This window comes from Xenopus laevis, chromosome 2L, assembly GCF_017654675.1.
Source record: "Xenopus laevis strain J_2021 chromosome 2L, Xenopus_laevis_v10.1, whole genome shotgun sequence".
NCBI classification, from domain to species: Eukaryota; Metazoa; Chordata; class Amphibia; order Anura; family Pipidae; genus Xenopus; species Xenopus laevis.
Window position 1 is genome coordinate 174,662,577 of NC_054373.1, and position 25,280 is coordinate 174,687,856.

Sequence of the window (25,280 nt, forward strand, 5' to 3'; positions counted from 1 at the left end):
CGTTGCTATGATGTTGGAAGAATGCTCATAAAATATTGTTAAAGATATGCTGATTGCCATCAAAAACAGCCTATGATTAAAGTCTGCGTTGTCAATTTCATGTATGGTGGAAACAGTATCCAGTAGGCTTAAATAAGAAAATAAATCCTATATGTAAGAAATATGTCCTCCACGTCTAAGGTACATGCTCAGTATGTTCTATCCTAATTGTTTGTTTTTCTCTGGGCTCTGGGGATACAATGATCATCCTCTGGCTGGATCCAGATGATGGTTTGCAGGGAATATTCTACTCCAATCCCTTTTCCATGATAGCTTGTTCTTGGTCCAAGATTCTGCCTGCTTAAATCCTGGAGCCCTTTGCCATTTGCTACTTCTTTGGTATTTGTGAGTCTTGACTTGGGGGATCTAGAACTTCCACTTGAGTGAACACTATTCTGAAGGACCTTTGACATGTCGGCTCTCATAGAAGAATCTTCTATGGTTTAAGAATGGAAAAAGTCTAAAACCTTTTTGTCCTGCTTTCTTTGTACACTAGATTCATGGTGTAAAGTGGGTGAAAACCTAATTTCTTCTGTTTCACTTGCTCTATCATACTGGCCAAGAAGAGTCTGGTTTTTGGAACTAACCATCTGACTGATACAGCCACTCTTGCCACTTATGATCTGTTATCAGATTTCATCTCTGATCCAAACATTCAAATGTAAAAAGAGTTGTAGAGCAAAACAAGCATGAAATAATTTTTGGTCTGTCTCCAACCTACAGGAGGCTCTGTTTGGTAGTACTCCTGGTTTTTATGCAACCAAAATTCGCCTCCAAGCCTGGAGCAACATCCAATGAGTTGGTGAGCAACATGTTGCTTGAGAAACACTGGTCTAGAGACTGTGAGGGATCTAATCTGACAAAGATAACCTTTTGAAGATCCTCTTACAAAGTAGTAAAGACTCTACATATAAAGCCTACAAGTATACATAGAAGGCTTTTTTTGTATAGCTCCAAAGATCTGTCCCCAGTTTTAGTGTAAAACTTTCTCCAACAAGGATTATTGAAAGTCCTTTCATCTTCGTCAATCAAGTTTCAGCTAGAAGCCTTAGCCTTGGTCTAAAGGTTCATAAAAGTGTTTTTTACTTTTAAGACCTTTGGTGAAATGGGTGGTCCCATGATGGGATCTATAGTTTTCAGGCAATATTTTCTGAACATTGATTTATTATATTCAAAAAAACTTCAACGGCGATCCATCCACCTTCTAATTTTTATTCTAAGGCAGCTTCAGTTCTTCATATCAATACCGTCCTTGTTCCCGATTCCTAATGATGGGCAGCAAGGTGGCTATCACTGTTGTCTGTTTCTCAGCATTTTCACCTAGGGTTCATGCTCTGGGTGGAAATAGCTGAAACATTTTCGGATCAGATCTGCTTGGTCCAACTGACATATGTTTGTCTGATGCCACAGTTTAGATGCAGAATTGTTGGGAGTAGAAGATTTTGGAAGGGCATATAATGGGGAGAAAATGGCAACGAGGCACTTACAAAAAAATTACCCCTGGCTGGGGTGTCATCTAAAAAAGAGAATCAGGGAGGTGAATAAAATTAGTGATATTAGTCACTGGGGGTGCCTAATAAATTGTCAAGCCCACTTCATTTTTAAGGCTCTCATCATCTTTAAGTTCAACAGGATAAGAATAAAGTCATGCACATATTTGCAGAGAAATACAACTTAACTGGTAAAAGTATGGTTTCTAAGGAGTAATGTATATACCAGGTCCAGTACCCCATAGCAACCACTTGGTTGCATTTACTAGTAACCTATCCATGTGATTTTTTATTAAATTGCTGCCTCCTAGGATTCTATTATTTGCAAAAAGGTGACTTTGACTGTATTAATAATGGCAGAGCAAGAAAGTCATATAAACTATGGGATTACAGACTAGTATATAAACTGTGTATCCCATTTCTGTATGGTTTTTATACATACAGGTGTGAGCCTCTGTATTGGATACCTTGGCTAAAAGGTTTTGACTTCTATTGGCCTGGATCTTCTCAAATTATTAAACTACAACTAAAAGGTAATATGCTATTGATAGTATGGTAGATGTTATAGGTCTTGGCCTTTGGGGGCTAATATTTGTTATCAATGTTATAGAATATCCCTGTCTTATTATCAGATCACCTCTATTAAAGCAAACACTATGGCCGTTCCCACTCATGCATTAGGCTTGAAGACCACGTGCCAATGAATGTATAAACTATAGTTGTAGGTCTTTGTCCCAGATCCACAGGAAACCTAGCAACACACATACACAGAGGGAATGTTCCATAAACACTCTCTCATCCCTTAACTGTTTAAGGAAGCATTACTTATAAATACAGTGGTTTTACCCCTTAAACAAATGAATAACAAGCAACTCCACTGTTTTTGTGAGCAATTTCAGGCAAACTGGCATTGTTTTGAAAAAAAATAAACCATAACAAAGATCTGTGCTTGTAATTCAAAATGACTTGTACCAACTACAAAACAATAATAAGATTCTGTTTAACCAGTGAAGTTCTATCAGGCTGGCCTGACCCCCACTCGCTCCTAATGCAATACAGGCATGACTGAACACAGAGGTATTTGCAGTAGGATGACTGTATAATGTTTTGCCTGAGGCAAAGAAAGAAAGAATAATTAGATCCAGGTGCACAGAGTTTAAAGAACAACAAAGAACCACAGTACATCTCCCCCTGCTAAGAACAGCTCTCACTGCATTCTAATGGGCATGTGTGCTACAAACCATGTGTACTGGCAGCCTTTATCCCTGCCAAGCACTGCATGGAATTGTAGTTAACTAACTACTTTAGTACTGCAGCTGTAAGTAAGCTTTTGGGGTGGTAGGTTAGAGGGGACTGTGACCGTGGGATAGCAGGTATAGTAGGGAGAGATGGTGTCTATAGTAACAGTGGGATAATAGTCTCTGGGAAGGGAGTGTGACTATGGGATAGCAGGTATAGTAGGGAGAGATGGTGTCTATAGTAACAGTGGGATAATAGTCTCTGGGAAGGGAGTGTGACTGTGGGATAGCAGGTATAGTAGGGAGAGATGGTGCCTATAGTAACAGTGGGATAATAGTCTCTGGGAAGGGAGTGTGGCTTTGGGATAGCAGGTATAGTAAGGAGAGATGGTGCCTATAGTAACAGTGGATAATAGTCTCTGGGAAGGGAGTGTGACTGTGGGATAGCAGGTATAGTAGGGAGAGATGGTGCCTATAGGTAACAGTGGATAATAGTCTCTGGGAAGGGGAGTGTCTGTGGGATAGCAGGTATAGTAAAGGAGAGATGGTGTCTATATAGTAACTGTGGGAGATAAGCTCTGGTGATGGGAGTGTAGACTGGGATAGCAGGATAGTAGGAGAGATGGTCCCTATGAGTAACAGTCGGGATAATAGTTCTCTGGGAAGATGTGACTGTGGGATAGCAGGATATAGTAGGAAGATGGTGTCTATGTAACAGTGTGGATAATTAGTCTCTGGAAGGGATGTGACTGTGGGAATAGCAGGTATAGTAGGGAGAGATGGCCCTATAATAACAGTGGGATAATAGTCTCTGGAAAGGAGTGTGACTGGGATGGGATAAGGGAAGATGCAGAGATGGTGTGCTATTAGTAACAGTGGGATAATTAGTCTCTGGGAAGGAGTGTGACTGTGTGCTGGCAGTATATATAGTAGGATGAGATGTGTGATAGTAACCTTAATAGTCTCTGGGGAAGGGAGTGTGACTGTGGATAGCAGTATTTAGTAAGGAGAGATGGTGCCCTATAGTAACAGTGGATAATAGTCTCTGGGAAGGGAGTGTGACTGTGGGATAGCCAGGTATAGTAAGGAGAGATGGTGCCTATAGTAGCAGTGGATAATAGTCTCTGGAAGGGAGTGTGACTGTGGGATAGCAGGTATAGTAGGAGAGAGTCTATAGTAACAGTGGATAATAGTTCTCTGGAAGGAGTGGACTGTGGAGCAGGTATAGTAAGAGAAGATGTGTTATAGAACAGTAGATAATAGCAAGGAGTGTGATTGTGTAGCAGGTAGGGAGAGATGGTGCCTATAGTAACAGTGGATAATAGTCTCTGGGAAGGGAGTGTGACTGTGGAATAGCAGGTATTGTAGGGAGAGATGGTGTTATAGTAACAGTGGATAATAGTCTCTGGAAGGGAGTGTGACTGTGGATAGCAGGATTAGTAGGGAGAGATGGTGTCTATAGTAGCAGTGGATAATAGTCTCTGGGAAGGGAGTGTGACTGTGGGATAGCAGGTATAGTAGGGAGAGGTGGTGCCCATAGTAGCAGTGGAATAATATAGTCTCTGGGAAGGGAGTGTGACTGTGGGATAGCAGGTATAGTAGGGAGAGATGGTGCCTATAGTAACAGTGGGATAATAGTCTCTGGGAAGGGAGTGTGACTGTGGAATAGCAGGTATTGTAGGGAGAGATGGTGTCTATAGTAACAGTGGATAATAGTCTCTGGGAAGGGAGTGTGACTGTGGGATAGCAGGTATAGTAGGGAGAGATGGTGTCTATAGTAGCAGTGGATAATAGTCTCTGGGAAGGGAGTGTGACTGTGGGATAGCAGGTATAGTAGGGAGAGGTGGTGCCCATAGTAGCAGTGGAATAATATAGTCTCTGGGAGAGGAATATGTCTGTGGAATAGTAGTATAAAAGAGAGTAGCAACAAGTGAGATATAAATCTGGATGAGGAACAGAAAATGCTATAGTAGATGGACAAAAATCCTTTAAAATAAATCCTAATGGTCTTACCTCTTCGAGCACCAAGATGATGATGCTGTCCAGCATAAGGCAACCTTGTCCTTTCATCCACTGTCCATCTCTCCTCCATTGTCCCTACCAGCTCAGTATGGGATCTGAGAGCTAAAGGAATGACAATTTGTTACACATCCGTTCTAGCTTTTTCTTTAGGTAACAGAACTTGATTTATGTTTTGCAAATACCATGTAAACAGTGAGACATTTCTTGACGGAATTTGGTTGTGTTTTTGTACACCTGGTATTTTTGGACCCTAGCAACAGTTTAGGTTGAAAAAAATTACACTTTCTTTTGTCTAAATGATGGTGGGAAAACATGTATGTTATTATGTGAGTATCTTCTCAACCACCTGTGATTTTCATATATTTTCATTTATAAGTAATTATAAGTTCAAACCACGGCACTTGTTTTTCATATTCAACTCACTTCTTCATCCCCCACCAAATTGATCAGTCACATCTGTACATGCCCCCCAGGACTTTGCTGACTTCTTTAAAAGCAAAGTAAATTCTATCCGCAAATAATTTCCTGCCCTTCAGGTACCAAAAGAGCTCACCCTTCCTAAATCTTCTGTTTCCCTATTTAGCTCTTTTGATCTTGAAATGGAGCCTGAAGTTTCCCAGCTTCTCCCGTCCTCTCCACCTACAACATGCTCATCTGATCCTATGCCCTCACGGTGTGTCCCTGTCCTTACTCCAGCACTTACTCATATTTTCAGTTCCTCTCTTCTGGTACTTACTCCTCTTAATTCAAACAGGACAAGCCAAAGGCTACACTGGACCCAGTCTCATGATCGGCCTGCCTCTTACCCCTAGCCCCTAAACTTCTGGAATGTTTTATCTTTTCTTGTGTTACTAACTTTTATTGCACCCATAATCTGCTGGTCCCTATGTAGTCTGGCTTTCGACCTGCGCACTCCACTGAGATGTAGAGTTGCAAATGATCTCCAGAATGTCAAGGCCATAGGACACTTCTTTATTCTCATTTACTTCTGCTGTTGATGCTGTTGACCATTCTATTCTCTACCTGCATCCTGGGTCTCTTCTACCTTTCTTATCGCTCCTCCTCTGTTACATTTTCCAACAAATCCTCTTCCCTTGTTCCTCTTAGTGTAGAAGTGTTTCAGGACTCTGTACTCAGCCAATCCAGATATATATATATATATTTAGACTCCCCCTTTACTAACCACTGATTTACAAACATCAGATCGCTACCGGCCTCCTAGATATCTCCACCTGGACACCTCAAATGGAATCTAGCTATAACAGAGCTCATGGTCTTCCCCCCCAAACCTAGCGCTTCTCCTCCATTCACCATTGCTAATGATGACATCACCATTTAACCTTTTAATTCAGCACGCTGTCTGGGGGCTAATAATTGTATATTGTAAGATTGTACAGCGCTGCATATCCTTGTAGTGCTTTATAAATAAAGTTATATACATCCATCCATACATAGGCAGGGGTTTAGAATTAGGAGAGTTGGTAGGCAATCAAATAGGGTCAGGGCAGAACTTCTGCTCATTGGCTACTGCACATGGTAAAACTCACAACAACCATATGCACAGTCAAAAATACCCTGGCAAAGTTTTAATTGCATAAAAAATAGAAGGTTTGTACCATCCCAGTGTACCAATCAAATATATCCTTGCTCTATGTATTCTGATTATTATAGACCAAAGAAACCTACTGAGTGATGAGCAAACCATTGCCCATGTTTTTGCATAACCAACACTCTTGCTGACCAAAACAGACCAAAAACAGTACAGAGCTTGTATGAAATAATAAGATTTACTCATGACATAGAAGCCCAAGCAGTACGGGATATTAGGTTATGGTCATTACATAAATTTAATATGACGGCTGTAGGTACAACTGTCAGAAACATGGCTCATGAATTTTCTGATGCTGAGTATTTTTTTTACAATTTTTGTGATAATCCTTAATGGAATCCTTAAGAAATACAGAGTTGAAAAAGAAAGTTGTTTTCTGTTTACATTCCCTTTTCCTAACTCCTAACTCCGATTCCTCTTGTTAATCATACAGTAACTAATTAGGTGTGACTAATTGCTCGGGAAGTGAGCCGGTGGAGTGACCTCATTTTGAAAAGTCAAAAAGTTAACGAGGTGGAGGCCAAATCCTTATGACAATAAAGTACTTTCATGGCGAGAACAGAAGACACAGAGGCTGGAAGAGAATAAATACAGTCAAGAGAAAAGTAACGGGAATCAGTAACAAAGATACATTTGTTGCTCTATTGGATAGAGGGAAAAATATATTCTGATGAGACAAGAATAATTTTGTAAATCTAAGACTTAAAATAGATCATTCAGCAAAACATTGGTTTGGGGTTACAAGAGAGCAACAGCACATGTGGGATTATGATCAGTTGAGTGTTGTTGCCTTTTGCCCAAGGATAAAAGCCTGGCTAGAAAACATCACAGTTCCTCTTCGCTTGCTTTACATAATACTGATCGGGAATAATAGGAATATGCCAAAAATGAATGCTTCTTCAGCTATTTTTGAGTTTTCCCATGATTCCATTCACACCGATAGGGAGCAATTAAAAGCAGTGTCTGGATCTGATATTGGAAAACATGTGTTGGAGAAAAGAAGGAAGGGAGGAATGCCAGAAGGCAAGGTGTTCCAGCAATTTACAGGTTAGATATAGAAGTGAGAGAGAAGATAGAAAGGAAGGATACGTCCGTATAACCTTTATTATGATGATGAGCTTGAGGAAATACTGTATGAATGAAGAGGAGGAAGTTCCGAAGACTAGAAAACAACAGTACATATGTATATATGTTAATTTGGGCGAGAACTGGAGCAAATTATGATTGGGAGAAAAGCAGCAGATTTGAGACTTCTGGATCACAAAGTACCGTAAGAAGATGTAGATTTCAGCAAGTACAGTGGCGTAACTAGATGTTGCTGGGCCCCACAGCAAATTAATTTTAGGGCCCCCAACATATCCAGTGTTTGTCCTGTTTTACCAATATATGTTCAAATTGCTCATCAATGAGAGCCTCATGGGGCCCCCTGTACCTCCTGGGCCCCCCTGCGGCCGCAGGGTCTGCTTCCTCTGTAGTTACGCCCCTGAGCAAGTAGCTTTAAAGGGGTGGGTCACCTTTAAGTTAACTTATTCAAAGCAACTTTTCAGTTAAGCTTCATATTTTTTTAATGTTTTTAAATTGTTTGTCTTTGGACTCTTTGCAGCTTTCAAATGGGGGTCACCGACCCTATCTAAGAAAAAAATGCTCTGTAAGGCTACCAATGTATTGTTCTTGCTCATTTTTATTACTCATCCTTCTGATCCAGTCCTCTCATAGTCATGTTTCAGCCTCTTATTTATATCTATACATCATTGCTAGGGTAATTAGCAACCAGACTGCTGAAATTACAAACTAGAGAGCTGCTGAATAAAAAGCCAAATAACTCAAAAACACGAATAATAAAAAATGAAAACCAATTGCAAATTGTCTCAGAATATCCCTCTCTACATCATACTAAAGTTAATTTAAAGGTGAACAACCCCTTTACGGATGGAGTTCTGTTGGTGAATGGAATTTACTTTTGCTTAACTCTGTATATCCTGAGATTATAGAGAACTAGCTGACTGTTACTGTTGAGGGGTATGGAAGTGCTACAGTATCCTTGCTTGGTCTGGTTGAGGCAAAACCAAGCCATGATAGCACATATTTTTAGCATAGAAAGTCCGACTGTGTATAGGGATTTCTTTATAAATGCCCCATGAACGAGAACATAAGGGAAGGTTATGAGTTCAGCCATTCAGCTATGTTACTATGTTACTATGTTTGCAATGTACATTCATTATTCTTTTTTTTTTTTTTTTAATTCCAAGATATTAAAGGATACATGTAATGTTAATATGAATGAATTTTGTTACAACAGCGCCATCTGCTGGTCATTTTTCCACCAGTCTGACCGCCTAGTAGTCAAGGAAGTTGTCAGGAGAAACAAAGAGGCTATTCTGATGCAGAGCAGCCTCTTTGGGGCAAATTCACTAAGCGCCGAAGCGCCGAACGCTAGCGTTAATTCGCTAGCGTTTGGCATTTTCGTTACGAACGCTGGCTTAGATTCGCTAGTGTAACTTCGCACCCTTACGCCTGGCGAATTTTCGCTAGGGAAGTAACTACGCAAATTCACTAACTTGCGCATTGTTCTTAACGCTACCTTTTACGCTAGACTTCCTTCGCCACCTCAGACCAGGCGAAGCGCAATAGAGTAGATAGGGATTGCTTAAAAAAAAGTCAAAATTTTTTCTTAGTCCCAAAAAACGCTGGCGTGTTTTCTACATTATGGATGATAGGCTAAAAAGATCGAAAACATTTTTGGGACTCCCCTCCTTCCCCCCTACATTTCCTGACTCATGGCAACTTACCTATACAGTGGGCACATGTGTAGGGCAAAATAAAATTTTTATTTGATGTTTTGAAGGTTTTCTAGCCATTTGTAGTGCTGATACGTATTCCTCCATTGAAATTTGAACTTGGCGCCGTATGCAAATGAACCATCGCTAGCGAAACTTCGCTTCACTTGGCGAATTAACGCTAGCGCAACTTCGAAAACTTACGCTACCCCTGTGCGCAGCTTCGGATTTTAGTGAATTTGCAGAGCGCTGGCGAAAATACGCCTGGCGAAGTGCGGCGAAGTTGAATAATGAATGTACATTAGAAACGTTCTTAGTATAGCACTCTCATCAATTTTACATTCACTTATTTTACCATCAAATTTTTTGTTTAGCCATAATATTGGTGTAGAGGCAGCCATCTCAGTCCATTGTGACTGATCCTTAGCTTTGAGAAGGAGCCAGAACTTTAGGATGGAACTGCTTTGAGAAAGCTATTATTTCTTCCCTTCCCATTATATTATACCCCAACAAGGGTATGCTACAACTCCCTAGCCCCGCCTAGTGATAGACATGAGAATAACACCCAAGCAGGAAAAAAGCAGGGTTTTTTTTAGCAATTAATACATATCATTTAGCAGAGGTGTCCGATAGCTGCTAACTTTGCGCTGTTACTATGTCTTTAAGGCACACTATTTTCAATCAGGCCCAACTAATACAGCCTAGCACTGGGGCTATTGTGCCTTATATATGCTGCACTTGCACATATGCTGTTTGTAAAATATTTGTCATGGAGACCTCTATATGGAATATACACACTTATAATAAACACACAAATGCTAATACCAAAATGTATCTAATTTTAACCCATGACAGACAGTTCATTGGATCATACGAATGGAATCCCACAGGCCAATGAGTTACACATTATATTGCCCCAGGCATTGGGCCACCAGCCAGCATCTGAGGTCTGAAAAGTGGTGCACACCCCACATTGTCTGAATGTTGCACCCAGCATCTTCAAAAGTGTAATTTATCTATACAGGCTGGCACTGATACGTGATTTTAATACTTGCCCCTTATTTTCTTCCTTGCAAAATATTATTAAGGGGACTATTTACTAATGCTCGAGCCCACCTGAAAGCTGCTGAACTATTTCTTATTTAAGCCCGCTTGGGCCAGTTAATAGTGCTGCTCCAGCAGAATTCTGCATCCAATCCATTTCTCAAAAAAGCAAACAGATTTTTTTATATTTCATTTTGAAATCTGACATGGGGCTAGACATATTGTCAGTTTCCCAGGAGCCCTCAAGTCATGTGACTTGCGCTCCCTCCCTTCCCCCCCAGCAGCCTAACAACAGAACAATGGGAAGGTAACCAGATAGCAGCTCCCTAACACAAGATAACAGCTGCCTGGTAGATATATGAACAGCACTCGATAGTAAAATCCATGTCCCACTGCAACACATTCATTTACATTGAATAGGAGAAACTACAGCCTGCCAGAAAGCAGTTCCATCCTAAAGTGCTGGCTTTCTGAAAGCACATTGTCACAGTTGGCACCCTAAATTCAAAACCGATGCTAAGCACCCTGTTCTCGGCTCTTGCTTCCGCCTTTAACAGCCGCCTTTCACCTCGGAAGGAGCCCTCGGCTAATTGGATGCCACCAGGTCTTATTAAAGGAACAGTAACATCAAAAAATAAAAGTGTTTTAAAGTAATGAAAATATAATGTAGTGTTGCCCTGCACTGGTAAAGCTGCTGTGTTTGCTTAAGAAACACTACTATAGTTTATATAAATAAGCTGCTGTGTAGCAATGGAGGCAGCCATTCAAAGGAAAGAAGGCTCAGGTTACACAGCAGACAGCAAATAAGCTCTGTCTGTCTAATGGTGTTATCTGTTATCCATTAGTTAACCTGTGCCATATAGCCGTTTTTCAATTTCCGCCATTGCTCCACAGCAGCTTGTTTTTATGAACTATAGTAGTGTTTTTGAAGCAAACAGATCAGTTTTACCAGTGCAGGGCAACAGTACATGGTATTTTCATTACTTTAAAACACGTACATTTTTTGGTGTTACTGTTCTTTTAAGAGAGGTGCAAAGCAAGGGGTTCTGAACGAGCAAAGGGGCACAACTGTAATGCAAAGTCTTTTGGGCAGATGGTCACAGTACAAGGTGTAGACAGAATCGTAATCAGATCAGGCTGGGTCGGGGCAGGCAGTGTACAAACGAAGTCAGGCAGGCAAGGGTCAAACCAGGAGATCAATCAGCAGGGATACAGAATAAGCGAAGTTGGATATCAGGCAGGGGTCAGGATACAGATGTCAGAATCGTCAAAAAGCCAGGCAGGGGTCACAACAGAAATCAGAATCAGATATGCAGATAGCACAAACGCTTAGAGGCACCAGGAACAAACTCCTATAACGGGCAGTGTGAAAATCCAAACTGTGCCTTTAAGTACTTTTAAATTTCGCGCCATTGCACGCTGAATGCACCTACAAGAAAGACACGCGTGTCCTTAGGATTTACAGCGCGTGAATCCTAAGCGGGTGACCACCACGGTATGTTACATACATGACCAGGCAAAATTATAAGGGGCCGAAGGCTCAGCCAGGAATAGCGGACCACAGAGGAAACACCAGTCTAACACAGTTCAAGGTAACCGACAAGGATGAGACAGAAGAATAGAAGACAGAAGTCCAGGCAGATGGGTCAATGCAGGCAGAGAGGGTTCAAAGACGATTAAACAGGTCGAGGTCAAACACAGGAATCAGTAGTAATAATCAGTAAAGCGCACCCAGGAACAGACAAGGTAGAACCTATATAAGGGCAATGACTGTAGTGTTCTGGCACCTTAAATAGGCCTCAATTGGCGACAAACGAGCGTGATGATGCCACGACGCTGCGTCCATTCTGACAAAGGCATTCAATCAAGCCGAGTGGACTCCCTGGGCGCCGCCATCTTGGGAAGTCAGGAGGAAACGGCAGTAGCAGCGCCGGAGCAGTGGCAGAGGTAAGTATTCCTTACAAAAATGACCTGAGCACCTACACACCAATATTACAACTAAAAAAAAATACACTTGTTGGTTCAGTAATACAATTTTATATTGTTGAGTGAATTATATGCCGTGTAAACAGTGCAATTTAGAACTTTAGAAAAACTACATCATAAAAATCATGACATGCGTTGCCAATGCGACCTTTCATGCAGCCTGTCTCTGTTTTCATGAATAGAGTTCTGGTGTTTGTGCTCCATTCTGTGGGGCGGAACACTCAGCCTTAGCATTCCAAACTGCCCCCTGCTGCCTTGAACTGACGTAAATGTAAATGTGCAAATTGTTTAACCATATTCCAGCGCTGGCACTGAGCTTGATGGGATTCCGCAGAGTATGATATTGGGGTGCTGAAAAACACGGCAGATGAATTCCAGCCTGTGTGCCATAGGCCATGAGAATTGAGGAATGGCATTCTGTATTCTCTTTTCATTTTTAATTTCCATATTAACAATTGTTTCACTTTCTGTCAATTCCAGCTGATCCAGCAAATGTCAAAATGCCTTGAAATCAAATTCCATCCAGTTACGTGGCTTTATAAATAAGATGCATTATTTCCCTACTATTACTAAGTCTTACATTCAGGGCAGCCATCGGGGGGACAGGGGGGAGAGTTGTAGGGGGGACCGGCGTCGCCACACTTACTTGATTAGCCGGGCCCCCCGTCTTTCTGCTGCTGACTTCGTGAAGGCATGGACGTTTATGGGGCCCTGGCCACCAATTTTCTCATAATGTAGGGGGGGCCCTGACCACCAATTTTGGCCACCAATTTTTTTTTCACATGTGGGGTCTTAGCCACCAATATTTAATGGGGGGGCCCTGGCCACAAAAGTTTTTTTATGGGGGGCCCTGACCACCAATATCTTTTTATTTTTTATTAACATGTGGGAACCCTAGCCACCAATATTTTTTTTTGTTTTTTTACTGTGTGGTGGGGGGCGGACCTGTGGGTGGGAAGTGCGGACCTGTAGGTGGGGCTTGCAGTGGGTGCAGCCCAGGGGGCCCAGGAAATTTTGTCGTATGGGGCCCTGCGATTTCTGATGGTGGTCTTGCTTACATTAGTCCTTACATTTAATAAAACTCATACATATTTACTTGCAGGTTATAGGTGGAAATACAATCAATCAATCAATTTTTTGGAGGGTGGGGAATTTAATGAAAAAAAAAAACAACTCATTGTTTGAATTGATTAAATGAAATGCACTCAGTGGAACACACATATAGTCAGAGAGGCACGTGCTCCCTTGTGGTGCTTTGTTTAAGCGAATCCCACGCCAAGCCGTTATGCATTCATAGAGTGAGGCTCGAATATGCCCTAACATGCCCGTATTTATACTATGATCAATACAGTATAGAGAACAATAGTGAGATTTCTGGTCTCCCCAGTTCTGTATAAGAAATGAGCCCTGGAGCCAGCAATCTTGAAACCCCGCGCCATTTATTAATACAGAAGTCTGACTCCAAGGGGCTTCTTTCAGCAACGGAAAAATGACTTTTGGCCAAAACAGAAATTAAACACAATTAAAAATGCATTTGTTATTTTGACTTCTTTTTAACGCAAGAATCTTGAGCTCTGCTCATATTTTTTTTTTCCCCTGCCACATATGAATCGGTACGACTGGAAGGAAGCAAATGTGGCAGTGCCCACATCCATAGCTAACTTAAAGGGGGGGGTTCAACTTTAAAGGACCAGTAGCAGCAAACATTTTTTTTAGTATTAGTACAAAAAAAGACACCAACACATGTTAAACTTTAAAGACGCTAAGTCTTTATTAAGAAATAATTTACAGAAACTCCGCTTGCACTCCTCTTCAGAAAAGGCGATTGGTGATCCATCGTGTGCAGCGGCGATTCTGACTAAGGAGCCGCCTGAGGCGGCTCCTGCAATGCCGCCCCCCCTCACCAACTTACGCGTCGGGAGGGGAGGCAGAAACACTATTGCGGAGAGCGCAATTGCGCTCTCTCGCAATACTACAGCCGAATTTCCGGTTCAAAAACCGGAAATTCGGCTCTTAAAGGTGCAGGAGCGGCTTTTTGCCGCCCCTGGAATCCTTTCAGGCGCTGCCGCCTGAGGCGAGCGGCTCAGCTCGCCTCATTGGCGGCACGCCCCTGATCGTGTGGCGCTGGATTTCTCCTCCCTGCCTTCTTTATAGGAGATAGCCAGGGAGGAGAAATCGAGTGCCGCACGATGGATCACCGATTGCCTTTTCTGAAAAGGAGCGCAAGCGGCGTTTCGGTAAGTTGTTTCTTAATTAGCGATTTTAATAAATTTGTTAAAAAAAATTTCTGTTACTGGTCCTTTAAGTAAACTTTTAGCATGTTATAGAATGGACAACTTTTCCATTGGTTTTCATTATTTATTTTTTATAGTTTTATAATTATTTGCCTTTTTCTTCTGACTCTTTCCAGCTTTCAAATGGGCATCGTTGACCCCATCTAAAGCGCAAATGCTCTGTAAAGTTGCAAATGTATTGTTATTGTTTATTTGTATTACTCATCTTTCTGTTCAGGCCTTTCCTATTCATATTCCAGTCTTGTATTCAAATCATTTCATGGTTACTAGGGTAATTTGGACCCTAGCAACCAGATGGCTGAAATTGCAAACTGGAGAGCTGCTGAATAAAAAGCTAAATAAATCAAAAAACACAAAAAATAAAAAATGAAAACCAATTACAAATTGTCTCAGAATATCACTCTCTACATCATACCAAAAGTTAACTCAAATGTGAACAACCCCTTCAAGTTTGGTGGGATGCTTGTAAGTTCTAAGTTGTCATTTATTTAATGCAATCCAGGGTTCTAGGTGCAAAAAACAGGTGCAACCTGACCATGTTTTTACACTTTGCACCCTGCCCTGCACATAGGGTTGCCATCTTTTCAATTCGGGGTAAACGGGTAGGGGGGATTGTTGCGCATGACGTTGGGGGGGGGCGGCCAGTGACATCGGGGGCAGGCTGATGATGTCGGGGGAGGGGCTGATGACATCAGGGGCAAATGGCTGATCGCTATGTCATTAACTTCAATGTCCCGTGTGGATTTCATAATTTGGAAATCCATACAGACACTTTTCACCCGGACAGCCAGGGCCGGAACTAGGGGTAGGCAGAGTAGGCACTTGCCTAGGGCACAAAGCCGCTTATATAGTAGAATCAGCTCCCAGACTTTGTCAATTTGTGGGTCCTGGTGCACGTACCCTGACTGGCCACCTTCCAATCCTTTCAAGTATTGATTGAAGTACAGCACCACAAGTTTTTCCTATAGATAAAAATGCCTTTATTGGAACACTGGCAGGACCTGGATAAGCGACGTTTCAGGCTACACAGAGCCTTTTTTCAAGCTTACCAGACACTCCAACAACACAGCTTTTTCTAGAGAAACATATTGCGCCATCTACTGGCTGCTTCTTACAAATTAGTTACAATTTTCAACAGGTTTGCTACAATGTCACAAGTAGAAGTGGAGCAGGCAGTGGCTTCACATTTTATAGAGAAGGGTCATGGAGTGCGGCAGCTAAAATATCAGGTTATTGATCATGTACCTAAAAATGCGACGAGGGGGGGACCGGACCAAATGGCTTCTTAACAAAGAAGCCATGTGGATCAGGAGATTAGAAACCCTCACACCCCAGGGACTAAACAGGGAATACGACTTACAAGCTATTTTCCGGGTTTAATTGTTTTAAAAAAAAATTTAAATTTGTGTCTTACAGATATTTAGAACTTGGGCAAACTTGTGATGGTTCATCCATTTAAGAGTTAACGGTATATCTATTTGTGACATTGTAGCAAACCTGTTGAAAATTGTAACTAATTTGTAAGAAGAAGCCAGTAGATGGCGCAATATGTTTCTCTATAAAAAGCTGTGTTGTTGAAGTGTCTGGTAAGCTTGAAAAAAGGCTCTGTGTAGCCTGAAACGTCGCTTATCCAGGTCCTGCCAGTGTTCCAATAAAGGCATTTTTATCTATAGGAAAAACTTGTGGTGCTGTACTTCAATCAATACTAGGGCACAAAGCAGGCCAGGCACATATCTTCTCTGTCACTTACCCCATGTCCGGTCCCTTCTCTCCCTGACTGCCGCTGATATTACTTCATTTATTGTGCTTCTGCGCATGTGCACGCTCCATTTCACACATGCGCGCACTCAGCACGTGCCATTGCCGGCCAGGTTGACTAAGGCACCTAGCCGGCTTGGCCCGGCTCTGCGGACAGCCCTTTCAAAAACCTGGCTGTCCAGGTGAAATTCGGACAGGTGTCGACCCTACCCGCACATAAAATAAATGCCGCAAGTTTCTGAACTACAAAATGAAGCAAAGAGACTTCCTCCTCGCACCAATGAATACAGCACTGCTTGATTTGGGTAGCACTGTATTCAGTAGTGGGAGGTACAGAAGTACAGAAGTGCATCATTGAGAAGTGCAAGTTAGGAAGTCCTGGCAGGTACAAGCCACAATGGAGTCCAGTACTTACCCCTGCCCTATGGCAGATGATAAGGATGGGGCTGCCTTGGGTTTGCCATGCTACACTCTGCACTGATCCCTGGACTTCCAATGCTTTTGCCCCTTAGTGTTCTTGTACTTGCACCTTGGGTCAAAATAAATGACCTTGTAGTATCTATCAACAAATAACAACCAATCCGATGTGTCAGCTGACGAATACATCTTAATTGCTGATTGGTTACTAGACTGGGGCAAATGTATCCTTTGAGCATTCCCCCCAAGAGGTCTATAAAAACTAGGGGCCTTGGGAAAACACCCCAAAACTGCTGTTGCTAATGAAAATACAACGCATGGGCCAGGCTTATAGTAAAAGAAAAGAAACAATATGTTTAACGTTGTTGTATTTAGGCAAATATGTGAAATTGCTTTCTTGCATGTCTGGGGGCAAGGAGCACTTTGAATAATTTATTACTATGGTGCGATCAAAGGACGCAATCCTTACGTGACACCATATGAGGACATATTTATTCTTCTTTCCACTTCTAAGTATTTGTTACCCTGTAATCTCCAACTTCTATTTTTTTTCATCAGGAACTTGTGAAAACTTGTAGAGCAAAGCAAATGCGAGTTACTGTATGTACTGAAAGAAACGGCGAAAGGAATCCTAACGAGGACTGACATGTATGTGAATAAATATTTTTTATTTATCTACAGTGTGCTGGTCCTATCTGCGAAACTACACATTGATACAGAATATACTGTATACATATATATATATATATATATATATATATATATATATATATATATATATATATATATATATATATATATATACAGGTATGGGACCCGTTATCCGGAAACCCGTTATCCAGATAGTTCCAAATTACAAAATGAACACCACCCAAAGACTCCATTATAATCAAAAAATCCAGATTTTTTTTAAATGATTTCCCTTTTCTCTGTAATAATAACAGTAATAACAGTAGCTTGCACTTGATCCCAACTAAAATATAATTAAACCTTATTGGAAGCAAAACCAGCCTATTGGATTTATTTAATGTTTACATGATTTTCTAGTAGACTGAAGGTATAAAGATCCAATTTATGGAAAGATCCATTATCCAGAAAACCCCAGGTCCCGAGCATTCTGGATAAAAGGTCCCATACCTGTACTATTTTTTCAATGATCCCAATTCCTTTAGCAAGTGTCCTGCATATTTCTCACTGAGTTCTTCCTTATTTGCTGGTGCCTGTTTAATGATATTTTTGTATAAAATATATTTGCAGTGCATAATCCCTCACTGTAGCCGTTTGGGAATAATTAACACCATACACCATGATCTTAAAGTTCACTTTTCAGTACAGGTATGGCATCCGTTATCCAGAAAGATCCAAATTACAAAAAGGCCATCTCACATAGACTCCATTTTATCCAAATAATTCAAATCTTTAAAAATGATTACCTTTTTCTCTGTAATAATAAAACAGTAGCTTGTACTTGATCCCAACTAAGATATAATTAATCCTTATTGGAGGCAAAACCAGCCTATTGGGTTTCTTTAATATTTATATGATTTTCTAGTAGACTTAAGGACAGGGGCACACAGGCAGATTCGGGGAGATTTAGTCGCCTGGCGACTAATCGCCTCTTCTTCTTGGCGACAATCTGCCTTCCCCCTGCCTTCCGCCTGCTATAATGAGAAAACGCTAGCCCAATGGCACTCGTGGCACTTCGATTTCCAAAGTCGCCCGAAGTTGCCGAAACTTCTGACGTCTTCGGAAATCCAAGCGCCGCGAGTGCATTGCCGATTTTCCATTTAACAGGCAGAAGGCAGTGCACTCGCGGCACTTGGATTTCCGAAGACGTCCGAAGTTTCGGCAACTTCGGGCGACTTCGGAAATCGGCGGAAGGCAGTTCGGGGACTAAATCTCCCCTGAATCTGCCCGTGTGCCTGTGCCCTTAGGTATGAAGATTCAAATTATGATAAGATCCATTATCCAGAAAACCCCAGGTCCCAAAAATTCTGGATAACGGGTTCCATATCTCTTCTTTAAGGAAGTTGTTTGTTGCCTCCACACTTTCACATTTCTATTGTTTCATAATGGATTAGTCATTGGTCTTGTACACAAAGTGAAACAAAGGTTCTATGTATAAAATGCTTATATAGATAGAGGAGCCTGTTCCTAATTCTAGGTCTTTTCTAAATTGTATTAGGGATGAAAAAACATTTTAAATTACCTCTGTAATCGCTTGTTCAGGGAATCGGTTGAGCTGGAAGTGGGAAAGCGAAGTGCCCAGTGAGGGTTTGTGAGCAATGCTAACATTCAGAAATATGCATGCAGCCATTGCCTGGGCTTGCTCCCTATTCAATACGTCACCTCTAGAAATGAGCTGATTGCTCTGAATATGAAAAGAGGCTCATCGTGCTCTAACATGTCAGCTTGGTGGGTGCCAAATTATTTTGCTTGTGTTTTGTAAAATATTTTATCCACTAGGCACCGAGAGCACTGAGCTGAGTTTAGTAGGCTCGGACAATACACTGTTTTGATTAAAGGATAAGTAAACATTAACAATAAGTGAATGTAAAATTGATGAGGGGGCTATTCTAAGCATTTTTGCAATGTACATTCATTATTTATTTATTATTTTTTAATTCCAAGATATTAAAGGATACATGTATTGTTAATATGAATGAATTTTGTTACAACAGCGCCACCTGCTGGTCAGTTTCTCACCAGTCTGACCACCAAGTAGTCAAGGAAGTTGTCAGGAGAAACAAAATGGCTGCTCTGATGTTCTTCTGCTTAGGAAAGATGTGAGAAAGGTTTATAATTTTTTTTCCTGAGCAGAAGAACATCAGAGCAGCCATTTTGTTTCTCCTGACAACTTCCTTGACTACTTGCTGGTCAGACTGGTGAGAAACTGACCAGCAGGTGGCGCTGTTGGAACAAAATTCATTCATTTTTAACAGTGCATGGTATCCTTTAATATCTTGGAATTTAAAAAATAATTAATGAATGTACATTGCAATAGTTCTTAGAACAGCACCCTCATCAATTTTACATTCACTTATTTTTAAGGTTTACTTACCCTTTTAGAAGACTAGACCTATCTTTTTAGTTGTGGTCGCTTCTGATAAATGTATCCTTTAGGGCAACGACAAATGGAATTTCGTATTGTAACTATGAAACATCGATTATTGTTATGTCTTGTTGCTGGAAAACCTAGTGAAGATCCCAATGTGGATGGAAACATTGGTGTTGTGTTGACTTTGTTTGCTTTATAAATGATTGCATCTAATATTCTGATATACAATGATTCTGTGCTGCTGGAACCCCTTAATGACTGCACCTCTGGATGAGTATGGAATTATGCATTTTGACACAGTCTTGATTCCAGATTGTTGACCCGTTTCAGGTCTGCCTAGAGCAACTTTTTTTAACCGTGAGCCACATTTATCCTTATCAGAAAGGTCTATATAAATACACCAGTAAACCCTCAAATTAATGCTGCTCTGAGTCCTCTGTCAAAAGAAACAGCATTTCTTTCCATTTTATTGTGTACTCATGGGCTTCTGTATCAGACTTCCTGTTTTCAGAATAAACCTCCTTGCCCTGGGCGTGAGCATGCTCAGTTTGCTCCTTTACCCAGCTATAAGTGAGCAGGGAGAGACTCAGGCAGGAAGTGATGTCATACCAAGCTAATACTGCAGCTGCTATCTTAAACAAACAGAGAGCTTCTAGAGATTTATGGTAAAACATAATCATGTTAAAAGTTCCCAGGGCTGCAAAATATGGGCTGTAGTTGTCTAATGGTAGCCCCTATGTGGACTGACAGCCTGCAGGAGACTGTTTGCCAGTACACCTGGTTTTTATGCAACCAAAACTTGCCTCCAAGCCTGGAATTCAAAAATAAGCACCTGCTTTGAGGCCACTGGGAGCAAAATCCAAGGGGTTGGAGAGCAACATGATGCTCGCGAGTAGTGACGAGGGAATTTATCCCGTTTTGCAAAAAATTTGTGAATTTCAAAGTCAATGGGCATCCCAATATTGTTGACGTGCAACGGTTTTTACACGAGAAACTTTTCCGGCTCGCGTCCAAATTTTTTTGCTGATGGAGAATTTTCGCCGGAGTTTCGAGAATGTATTACAGAGCAGCAAAATGATGAAATTTGCCGCTAATTTGCGCCTGGCAAATTAATTCGGACATCACTACTCACGAGCCACTCATTAGGGATCAATGGCCTAGAGACAGACCCTGGGAAATGTAGAATACAACTAAGGGTGGGATTTAGAGATTATACTTTCTGTTGGGGTTCACAAGGTCTTGTTTGGTGTGTGAATCTTTATTTTCTTTAAGAACACCATTGTGATCCAAAATATGGTTATGCCCCCCTTATATCATAGGAACTTTACAGTTCTTGGAATATCTAGGGCAGCAAACATGTGATCACCATGAAACCAGAAACCTCCCACTTGTTGACCTACAACTTGGCTTCCAGGAGTATCTTGAATAGTCAACAGGCATTCTTCCCAAATCCTACCTGAAATTACTTTAAGCCTCCAGTTACTGTTCCAGGCACATTCAAGGGTAGAGAAGTCTAGCAAGTTGGGAACGTCTTGAAAAAACATCTTGGAAGTGGGTTCCATTACCTCCTAGAAATATCCTGTAGGGAGGTACCCTCTACGAAAGACTAATGAAGGTCAGTGCATTGGAATTTATACATGCTCCGACAGAAATGATGTGGAATCTTTGTTCATAAATACAAAACAAACAATTATGCAATGCCCAAAAACTGCTGAAATAAATGTGGTCACATTCCTGTGTGTTCTTTTATAAAAACTATAGTAATTCGCTCTAGTGATAGAAGGAAGGTAATGACTGGTTGTCTAATAATATGGCCGGTATGGCTTCTACCATTCTAGCTGAGAGACAGCCAGTACATTCATCTTGTTAGAGCCCTAGCTATAAAAACATTCATAAGCACATTATTACCTTCTATAGCATTATAGAACTGCATGTAATAAGGATCAATGTGACGTGGAGGAGCAGGCCAAATAAATGAAAAACGAAATACATCTAGTGACTTTTCCCTATGAAGTTGAATGCTGTAACAGTTCATAAAAAATAAAATGGTACATAATGTATTAAAACTGGTGTAACCCTACTGTAGTTTCATGAGGATCCAGGGCAGCAAATAAGCACTCAACCCAGGTATAGTAGGAAGAGATGGTGCCTATAGTAACAGTGGGATAATAGTCTCTGGGAAGGGAGTGTGACTGTGGGATAGCAGGTATAGTAGGGAGAGATGGTGCCTATAGTAACAGTGGATAATAGTCTCTGGGAAGGGAGTGTGACTGTGGGATAGCAGGTATAGTAGGGAGAGATGGTGCCTATAGTAACAGTGGATAATAGTCTCTGGGAAGGGAGTGTGACTGTGGGATAGCAGGTATAGTAGGGAGAGATGGTGTCTATAGTAACAGTGGATAATAGTCTCTGGGAAGGGAGTGTGACTGTGGTATAGCAGGTATAGTAGGGAGAGATGGTGCCTATAGTAACAGTGGATAATAGTCTCTGGGAAGGGAGTGTGACTGTGGGATAGCAGGTATAGTAGGGAGAGATGGTTGCTATAGTAACAGTGGGATAATAGTCTCTGGGAAGGGACTGTGGCTGTGGGATAGCAGGTATAGTAGTACCTCTACCCAAGGACCTCTGTACTGAAGAACCTCTCTACCCAAGGCCTTCTCTACCCAAGGACCTCTCTATCCAAGCCCTCTTATCAAGGTCCTTTCTACTCAAGGGCCTCTCTTCCCCAAGACCTCTCTATACAAAGGCCTCTTTACACAAGGTCCTCTATACCCATGGGCCTTCCTACCCAATGTCCTCTGCCTGCCAGGGCCTCTATACCCAAAGACCTTTAAACCAAAGGGCCTCTCTAGCCAAGGAACTGTCTACCCTCATAAGACCTCAACCCTAAAACCCAGTCCTTAGCATGACATTAGAAATTGTGATTGCTGATTTCCAATAGAATAAAGTGGAAACAAATCAGAGCCTATTCTCCCAAATCATATCCGTGCAATAATATAACCACAAGCACAACACAGAGATGTCAACTTTCTTGGCTTTTTTAGCACAGGTCACACTAACTAACTTACATGGGTAGTTCCCTTCCACAGGTAAAAGGCTACCCCCCAGTGAAAATCTATTTGTTACATGCTGACCATACTCAGTTATGCATCATTCATGTCCCCAGCTCTGTCCCAGTCTGATATAAAAATATTTGTATATTTTGTATTTGACTACAGTAGCAGTCAAAACCATATTATTGACTGCAAGTTTACACCAGCATTTTTTTTGTCTGATGGGTAGAAAACATGAAGCATTTGGTGTCCATTACACATATCTTATTTAGTTGCATGTGTAGATTCGAAAGGCTTCTTACAGTGGATCAAAGTAAAGCGTGTCCCCACTTGCATGAATTGTTCATTAAATAACATACACATACTCCTGAGTTTAAGGAAACTGATGCTTTGTTGTACGATAGGAAAAGGGTTTTTATCTTGTAATTATCACTATTTCATATACTGGGAGCTGTTGTGGAATCCACATCTAATCTCACTGGTTTGTGCCTTGGCACATGGATCATATTTATTTTCTAGAAATCATTCTGGATGACATTATTGAGGAACTTTAAAGAAGAGGGTTTATTGTTTTGGCCGTCTCTTAATCTTGCAATCCTTTTAATCTTCTTACCCCCATCTAGATGTCTTCTAGGACAACATGGAATCAACTCCCACAGAAAAGAATTCATGGGGCAGATTCATTAAGCCGCAAAATTGTGCTAGTGTCTGTTTCGCTCTCATCGCAACACTTTGTCAGGTGTAAATTCGCCCAGACAACGCTAATTCACTAACATGCGAAGTTAAATCCAGGGCAACGAACGCTGGCAAAGTTATGCTACTGTTACTTCGGCAAGCAAAGCGAAGTTGCACTAGCGTTCGCTTACAGCGGGAAGTGAAAGTTGAATGGACGTATATGTTGCAGGAAATCCATTACATTACACAAGCCCAGGGAACCTTAATAAAATAAAATAAAGTTGTTATATTGCCCTACACATGAGCCCAGTGTATAGTTTATGTGCCATATGTTAGGAAATGTAGGGGGGAACCCAGGTACCCAAAAAAAATTTTACGGACTTTTGCAGCCTATCACCCTGAAAAAGTGAAAAGACGCCGGTGCTTTTTGCAAAGGCAAGTCTGGCAGAACAGGTAATGTTCAGTAAAATCCGCATCTTAGTGAATTTGTGCAGTTATGTTCGTTCATTAGAGCGAAAATTCACCTGGAGATAAAGTGCGAAGTTACTCTAGTGTCTATCTCATTCGCTAGCGAAGTTACGCCTGTGCCCATTAGTAAAGTACCGAAATGACGTCACGTTGGCAAATTTTTGCCAGCATTAGTCACTTCGCCCTTTGCCCCCATGAATCAATTGTTTTATATTGTCCTTTTTTGTATTTTAAACCTTTGCCAGTGCTCATATGACGTTTTTTCGAACGAATATGTTTTTTAGAACGAATACGTTGTTATTATGAAGATTATGGAGCCAGGGGGAAAGGTGTGAAGAAGGGATTCAAGGCCGTATGAAGAGTTGATTTGCCAAATTTGTATAAATTCTCCATACCCCAGTTCATCTAGGATTTATCAGGGTTTCAAACAATATCAAGTGACCTGCCAAAAGAGCCAACAGCACAATCAAAACTAGACTTCCATAAACATGAGGCCAGTAATACAACCCCAAGCTCCTGAGCAGCTACTTCATAGAAGGGTAGTGTTTGTTGCTGCCTTCTATGTTCTACAATTAGTCAAGGCATTTACTAACATACTAATTGGGCTAATACAATTGATTGGCCCAAAGGCCAAATGATTGGATTACAATACAGTACAAGCGAGCCATTGGAGTGAGGACCGCATCAACAAGTCGTTTTTTGTCCAGATATTGGTTGGGGAAACCCCTCATAGAGCCCCCATACACTGGTCAGTAAGCTGCCAACACTGTCTGTTGACAATTTTTATTGGCCAAGCATGACCACATTTACTCACTCGATTCCATCTTACTACAAGTTAGTGATGTGCGGGCTGGCCTGAAACCCCACGGCACCTGCACAAAATCTTCGGGTCGCTGGCGGGTCCGGGTTGAGCTCTTCTCCTGCTTTCGGTCCCTAAATTTATAGACTCGTGCCACCCCTGCCCCTTTCATGATGTCACTGCGGGGCGGACTCGGGCCTATAAATACAGGGCGAATGGTGAGCTGGGTGAGGGTTGGGAGCTGGCTTAGAAATTCTCATCCCACACACGACCCTAACCCACCCCCTCCCAACACACATCCGACCCGGTGTTCCCCCTCTATTTACAGACCCATGCCCAACACCACTACTACAAGTGGTACTCACCTCCTCATTCCTTGCTCCAAATCCTACTGCACCCCTTTTCTCCATTTGCTCTCTCTCCTAATTTATAGATTCTTGTCCCAGTCAAGGCACAGGTCAAAGATTAGTAGCAAGATACCAGTGCTCAAAATACCAGAAAATAACCCCTGAGTAACCTGTTAGCACTTAAATGTTATCAGGCAGTATGATGT

At 41.5% G+C, this 25,280-nt stretch overlaps 1 protein-coding gene across 1 annotated transcript in view; it reads right to left on the minus strand.

Annotated features, from left to right (window-relative positions):
- amotl1.L (angiomotin like 1 L homeolog) overlaps nucleotides 1-18,975 on the minus strand; it is a 79,097-nt gene extending 60,122 nt beyond the window's left edge. The window contains exons 1-2 of the mRNA XM_018244691.2: nucleotides 18,884-18,975; nucleotides 4,781-4,891 (exon numbers count right to left, since the gene is read on the minus strand). Of these exons, the coding sequence (XP_018100180.1) occupies nucleotides 4,781-4,859 (79 nt within the window). The 5' untranslated portion in view covers nucleotides 4,860-4,891; nucleotides 18,884-18,975. The remainder of the gene's footprint in view (nucleotides 1-4,780; nucleotides 4,892-18,883) is intronic.
- Nucleotides 18,976-25,280: the final 6,305 nt, after the last annotated feature.